This window comes from Panthera onca, chromosome C1, assembly GCF_046562875.1.
Source record: "Panthera onca isolate mPanOnc1 chromosome C1, mPanOnc1 haplotype 2, whole genome shotgun sequence".
Lineage (NCBI taxonomy): Eukaryota > Metazoa > Chordata > Mammalia > Carnivora > Felidae > Panthera > Panthera onca.
In genome coordinates, this window is record NC_138346.1 from 66884358 (window position 1) to 66891748 (window position 7391).

At 35.8% G+C, this 7391-nt stretch overlaps 1 protein-coding gene across 3 annotated transcripts in view; it reads left to right on the top strand.

The window, feature by feature from the left end:
* GALNT3 (polypeptide N-acetylgalactosaminyltransferase 3) overlaps positions 1 to 7035 on the top strand; it is a 43988-nt gene extending 36953 nt beyond the window's left edge. For all 3 annotated transcript variants that reach the window (XM_060621348.3, XM_060621347.3, XM_060621346.3), the window contains 2 exons: positions 4439 to 4591; positions 5695 to 7035. In XM_060621348.3, the coding sequence (XP_060477331.1) occupies positions 4439 to 4591; positions 5695 to 5817 (276 nt within the window). In that variant the 3' untranslated portion in view covers positions 5818 to 7035. The remainder of the gene's footprint in view (positions 1 to 4438; positions 4592 to 5694) is intronic.
* Positions 7036 to 7391: the final 356 nt, after the last annotated feature.

Here is a 7391-nt window from a genome sequence, read left to right on the forward strand (position 1 = left end):
AGGGCATCTGAATGAATTAGACTGGGTGCCCATACATTTTCCTTGGAAAGATGACATTTGAAAACGTTTTTCGAAAGGTACATAGCAGTTATAAGATGGCTGGTGGGAGTGAGAACAGGATGGGAAGAATGTGAAGGGGGGTTCTAAGGAGGAGAGCTGGTATGTCTTTCTTCTGTGAATTGCAGGTATTTTGGTGTAGAGTTCAAGATGTGTGTGGAGGATTTTCGTACTATTAAATACTCACAATGTCCTATTTTAAGCGGATGGAACTTTGGTGATGTCAGCTTTAAGAAAGTATCAGTTTATCTCCTGGTCCATCCTCTTCCATGTTTCTTCCTAGTCATTAACCTCAGCTTACTCTAGTTCTAATCCCTTCTCATCAAACCAACTAATCTACTGAGGGTAGAGAACACAGAAGCCCAGAAGCCATAGCTAGTGATTGAGATATAATTATAGAATGTGATGGAGATTCACATACACACATACACACAGGTATAGACACATGCATATATACCTATACACACATATATCTACATATGTGCATATATATATATATATATATATATATATATATATATTATACACACACACACACACGTTTTAAAATAACATTGCCTTCTATATATTAGAAGAAAAATAAATAATTGTATTTTTTTTTGGAAATAATACTGAACCATGCTAGTTAAAATTAAGTTTTTGGACAATAAGAAGTATTTAGTCATTTGTAAAAACCTTATCACTAAATGTAAATACTTACAAATTTTCCTAAGCTTCCTCTACCATTACATTTATTTTATCATGAGTTGAAAATATCTTATACATTGTTTATCTGTTTTTCTCTTGTCCTTGCCATAAAGATGTTTTTATAGTCTTTTCTCTGAAATAACTTGTAAATTATAAATACAGTATAGATGTCTTTTAAAAATTTAGATGGAAGGCATGGTGCCTGGGTGGCTCAGTTGGTTAAGCATAAGACTCTTGACCATGATCTCACAGTTTCCCAAGTTGAGCCTCACATTGGGCTCTGCACTGGCAGCACAGAGCCTATTTGGGTTTCTCTCTGTCCCTCTCTCTGCCTCTCCCCCACTCATACTGTCTCTGTCTCTCAGAATAAATAATCTTAACAAAATAAAAATAAATTAAAAAATAATAAAACTCAGGGGATGGAGAAGTAGTTCACATGTTCTTTCAATAAATATTTGTTTAGAGCCTGTAATGTAACTAGCACTGTTGTATTGAAAAATCCTACCTTGTGGAGCTTGTGTTCTTGAAGGAGAAGAAATAAACATATGTAATTTTGGGCATAAAGAAAAATGAAGTGGGTGATTTGAATGTGAGGAGCAGGGTGGAAGGGGGCTTTGTTTTCAGAGGTTCAGGAAGACCTCTTTGAAAAGGTGATGTTGGAGCAGAGGCCTAAAGGAATTGGAGAGGAACCGTGTTCCAGGAAGGGGGCATCCTGGCAGAAGGGGTGCAAGGCTAGAAGCCAGTGGCAGGTAAATGGAGCGGTCAGCAAGTCAGTGTGGCTGCAGCAGAGTGGTCCAGGAAGACAGGGTAGGAAATGAGGTCAGAGACATCGATAAAGGGCCTGGTCATTGAAGGTTTTGCAGACCTCCCCTAGGAACTTGGATTTAGTTCTGAATATGACAGAGGCCATCTGAGAGTTTTGAGGAGAATAATATTTCCTGGTTTCATTTTTTTAAATGTTTATTTGTGTGTGTGTGTGAGAGAGAGAGAGAAAAAAAAACATGCAAGTGGGGGAGGGGCAGAGAGGGGGACAGAGGATCTAACCTGGCTCTGTGCTGACAGCAGTGAGCCCCATGAGCTCACAAACTGTGAGATCATGACCTGAGCCAAAGTTGGATGCTCAACCGGCTGAGCCACCCAGGTGTGGGTCCTGGTTTAAATATTAAGAAGATGACTCTGGTTTCTAGCACTGTACCACAGTGGTCGATTTTATTTTGGTTTCTTTTCTTTAAATTTTAAGTCAAGCATTGCATTTAAACTACATTGCAAATTTTAGTTCCTTTAGTGCTAAGTGTTTTTGATCTGTCATCCAACTTAATCATTTCTTCATGCTCCCTTCTACTATTTTGACCAGATAATGACAATTTTATAACATTAAAACTCCATTATAACAGTATTTGTGTATGCCAAGTAAAAATAAGTAGTTTGAGGGGCGCTTGGGTGGCTCAGTCAGTTGAGCGTCCAACTTTGGCTCAGGTCATGATCTTACAGCTCGTGGGTTCAAGCCCCACGTTGGGCTCTGTGCTGACAGCTCAGAGCCTGGAGCCTGCTAAGGATTCTGTGTCTCCCTCTCTCTCTGCCCCTGTTCCACTAATGCTCTGTCTCTCTCTCTCTCTCAAAAATAAATAAACATTCAAAAAAAATAAGTAATTTGATAACGTGACTATATTGATCAAATATACTGGTGCAATAATGCTGTGTAAGTCATTATGGCTTTATAACACGTAATGCTTTGCTGCTGCTACTTTCCACTCCAGGGCATTTGTCCTGGTTCCAAGTTATGTCTCTCCACTATCCCCAGCTAGCTAATTATACATTCTTTTGGTTGCTTAAGTATCTTCAACTCTTTCCTATTCTTTATAACTACCTTTTAATGATTAAAAAATATATAACATGGGTAAACTAAGATACTGGACCAACTTTTCACACCATCTTTGAAATTCTAAGATTTATCTTTCTTGAGGAATGTTAGCCAAAGTACTATTTTCATGATCTATACTCCTTTCAGTGTCTCCATCTGAAGACCTATCAGTTATAAAAATGATGGATATATTTATGGAAGGAGCTAAATTAAGCATGAGGCCAAGATCAGGGGAACTCAAGGTTAATTCAGCTAATGTTTGTGAAGTGCCTAGTCTAATACACATAAAGGGTTTAAAACAGCCCCTGCTTAGCACATAATAAAGGCTCAATAAATATTAGTGCTAAGACTAATCACTTCATTATTAAAAATCCATTATGTTCACTTATTTTATCTTTGGAATGTCAACATTGTGAAGTATTTGATTTGTAATGGATGTTATTATTAGATACACTGCCTGACTTTGGTCTGTGAAGCCAGCTAGCTACACACACAATTCCGATAGAGTGCAATAAAAGTTATTTCTGATATGCCACGGGAACCCTGAAACAGGTGTAATTTTGTTCAGTAGGACAAGTTCAGGGAAACTAAAGAAGCAAAGTAACATTTGAATTGGCTTTTTGAGGCTAAAAAGGAATTAGCTAGGCAGAGAAGGATCCAGAAGGATATTTCAGGCACAGCACAGTAAAGCAGTCTTAGAGTTATGGATGCATATGCTCTGCGTTGGTAGAATTGTGCGGAAAGAATATAGCATACAGTTCAGGCATTGGTTGATATAAGATTGAAAATGGAAGAATTCACGTACCAGTTAAGAAGTGTAGACTTCTCTTAGCAACATTAGTGACTCACTCAAGTAAGGGAGGTAGGAGATTGAATCAGTGTTATGAAAGACTGGCAGCAGGGTGAATTGGATTATGGGGGCAGAGACTGCAGGTCTCTGGAGGTATTACAGTAAAGATTCTGAGTGCCTGAATAAGAGAAGTGATGTACCAAGGAAAGTGGGATGGTGACGTCTGAGAAGGAAATTTGGTAGAGCTAAGAAGCTATATAACTGGACATACGGGGAGAGAGAAACATCAATCCTAGTAATAACAGCTAAAATGAATTAAAAGCTTACCATGTACCAGTTATTGTTCTGAGTGTTTTACACTTATTATCCCTTTTATCCTCATAACACTGTAGGGTAGGAACTATTAAATTACCCATTTTAGGGGTGCCTGGGTGGCTCAGTCAGCTAGGTGTCTGACTCTTGATTTGGGTTCAGGTGATGATCTCAGAATCGTGAGATTGAGCCCTGTGTCAGGCTCCATGCTGAGTGTGAAGCCTGCTTGGGATTCTCTCTCTCTCTGTCTCTCTCTCTCTCTCAAAACGAAAAAAGAAAAAATATAAATAAATTACCCATTTTACAGGCAAGGAAACTGAGACATGGAGAATTGTTCCTAATGTAAATGAAAATGCCATTAATTGAGAGGAATAAGAGAAAAGGAACACTTTGCAGAGAGGAAGAGGCAATTAATATGCTTGCTAGAAGTTTCCAGATCCTTTTCCATGCTGTACCTGTCCTAGCTAGCCTCCATCCCACCTGATAACCTCCTATTTCTGACATGAGAGGAAGACAATACATTCTTAAGTAACTGCCTATTGCTGATACGCTGGAAAAGCATTTAGCATCTTCTGTCATAAAAGCTCAGCTTATGTTTCTAATGCCTACTTTTATTGCATTATTTTGTTCAGTACACATGACTTCATTATTCAGTGATTATTATTATTACTATTGGACCATTATTTTGCAACTGAGGATACAAGTCAGTAATAGCATTCTTCTTTTCACAGTATTTTGAATACTCGGCTCAACGTGAAATTCGCCATAACATCCAGAAGGAATTATGTCTTCATGCTGCTCAAGGTCTTGTTCAGCTGAGGGCATGTGCCTACAAAGGTCACAAGACAGTGGCCAGTGGAGAACAGATATGGGAGATCCAAAAGGTAACTGAGTGCAATTAATTCACCTCTCCATGTAATTATTTTGATTAGCTCTAATTGCTTATCTGAGAAAATGAATGAAACATAGCATATTAATGTTATCCATCAGAATTTCTCTTTGTTAACTTTGTTATTGTGTATATCTACCAATGTGATAAAGAGAATATATCTAGGAATTAAATACTCTTAGAAGCAAAATAATAGTAAAGTTGCTTAGTGAAGGCATGATTTATACAGATCAACACTTTTGTGAATTATTAATAATAGTTGCCCATATCTGTCTTTTTAAGAGTTTCTTATAAGGCTTCTGACAACAGCCACATTTTTTTTATCCTGACAGAAAGGAAAAAAAATCATTATATTTTCCTCACCTACAGTAATTAATTCTTTTCACCTGTTTTAGAACTTTTTTATGAATTTAGAATTGAAAGAATATATAAAATATATTTTCTGTTTTTCTGTTTGTTTTTTTTAATTTTTATTTCTGAGAGGCAGAGAGACAGAGCACAAGTGGGGGAGTGGCAGAGAGAGAGGGAGACACAGAATCGGAAGCAGGCTCCAGGCTCTAGGCTCTGAGCTGTCAGCACAGAGCCCGATGCAGGGCTCGAACTCACAAACTGTGAGATCATGATCTGAGCCGAAGTCGGATGCTCAACCGACTGAGCCACCCAGGTGCCCCTCTGTTTTTGTTTTAAGGCTTAGCTAGAACATAGCAGTTCTTACCTAAAAATTGTTTTGTGCCCTACCAGAACACTATAAGAGACTGGTGTTTATAACATAATATTTTAAAAGAGTTTGTCACTTACGGATATCCCAATGGAATGTTTCTTGTTTGAAAACTTGATTCAGCCCTCACTCTGTCTACATCTCTTTATTTATGTAATACCTTCTGTGAATTGAACAGTAGTGGCATAAATGCCAAAATGCCAAAAACCAACAAGATTTTATGACACAGTTGATCTGAGGAAGATTAAAAGTTAAGAACAATGTACATTTGGTATGTGGGTCTCCCTTTAACTTCCATGAGATCGTAATGTAGTTTCCATATCTATCAGTTAGCTATGAGTCTTGAAATTTAATGCCTATTGTGTTTCCTTTTATTGTAGGATCAACTTCTATATAATCCATTCTTAAAAATGTGCCTTTCAGCAAATGGAGAGCATCCAAGCTTAGTGTCATGCAATCCGTCAGATCCACTGCAAAAATGGATTTTTAGCCAAAATGATTAAGTGTTCCTTAAAATTAAGGAGTTGAAAAAGAAGATATTCTTTCTCATAAAACTGTGACTAAGCATACACTGTAGTTGTTGAAAATTATGCAAAAGCAGCTAATTATAACTTATTCCAAGTGCATTTTTCTTATTTATATCTTAAAATGTCTATGTAGCACTGCTACAGAAATCTTTTAAGTTTCCATTTCAAAGCACAATAGCTAAGAATACCAAAGACTATTTTGAAATGTTCAGATTTAGAGAAAGAGATGTTTACAGTATGATGAAAATAATTTTCCAAGTAAAGTGATATTTGTGTATTTTGTGCACTTAAAGATATGCATAGCTACATTCACACACTCACAATTTAAAATATTTCTTCTAGTTTTTTGGGGGGAGGGAGAAAGATTTGATACTGTATTTTTTTAACTACATAAAAATGGATCAATGAAGGTCAAGCATTGGCCTTTGTGTACAAACCAGGAAATTTTTATAGATCTAAAATTTATTATATAAAAATGCAGGTAAACTTTTTTGCCTTTTGTTTACTTATCTGTCAAATGTTTCCTTCAACATGAAATTAAGTGAATAAGGAGAATATTTTTGATGCTGCAGTATCTTGGCAAATTTTAAAATATTTTTTAGTCTGAAGACCTCTTGACTTGAAGCACTTAAATATTGCTTAAAAGACATTTCTTAAATAACTATACTGTGTTTTCCCAGAGCAATTAAAAAAAAAAACTATGTTACTATCTGTTGAAAAAGTGTCTTTTTCCTTTCTGCTAGTCTTTTTTTCTTACCAAAAGCCACTAACCTTGAATGTTTGTGAAATTGAATTCCAAATGTAGAATACCTGACTCATTTAAAAGCTAAATTTTATTTGGTGCTGATTCAATTATAGATGACCTTTGTAAAGATTTTTCTTCATCAAAAAAACCTCTGTCTATATGGAAAACACAATAAAATGAATCCTTATCACTGTTGTAATTATTTGATTTAAATTTCTTTCCTCTTTTGGATAAAATATATAATTCATATTGGATGGGGGAAGGCATGAATTTTGTATATTTAATTTCTAAGTACCTATCGTAGAGCCATCAGATATTTTTAAGGAATACTCAAATATTTCATGGTAGTCGTATAAAAAATGGGGAATGGAGAAGATTCTATGTTAGATATTTCGAACATTTTGTACTAATTTCTGATAACTTTCCTTGAGCATCTGATAGAGTAATTTTTTTTAAAAAAAATGTGATGCCTGCTTAGGAGATTTAACACTTTTTTTTCCCTTTCAGTCATTTTATATAGAGATCTCCTATGTTCTTATTTAAGAAGTAAAGTATGATTGGCTGCGTATTTTAAGCCTTACTGAGCCTCAATTGTACAAAAGAAAATGTTTTAAAATTATTGGTCCCATCACCTCATTGTAACTTTGAACTTACATTAAAAGACCTGCATTCTTTAATGTATTACAATGGCAACTTATATTTCAATTCAACTATTTATCATGTATCTAACTTTGTACCCAAAGTTAAGGTAGGCAGAATGAATCTTATGTTGCCTTTGAGCTTAGATCTTGTGGAGCAGAAAGAC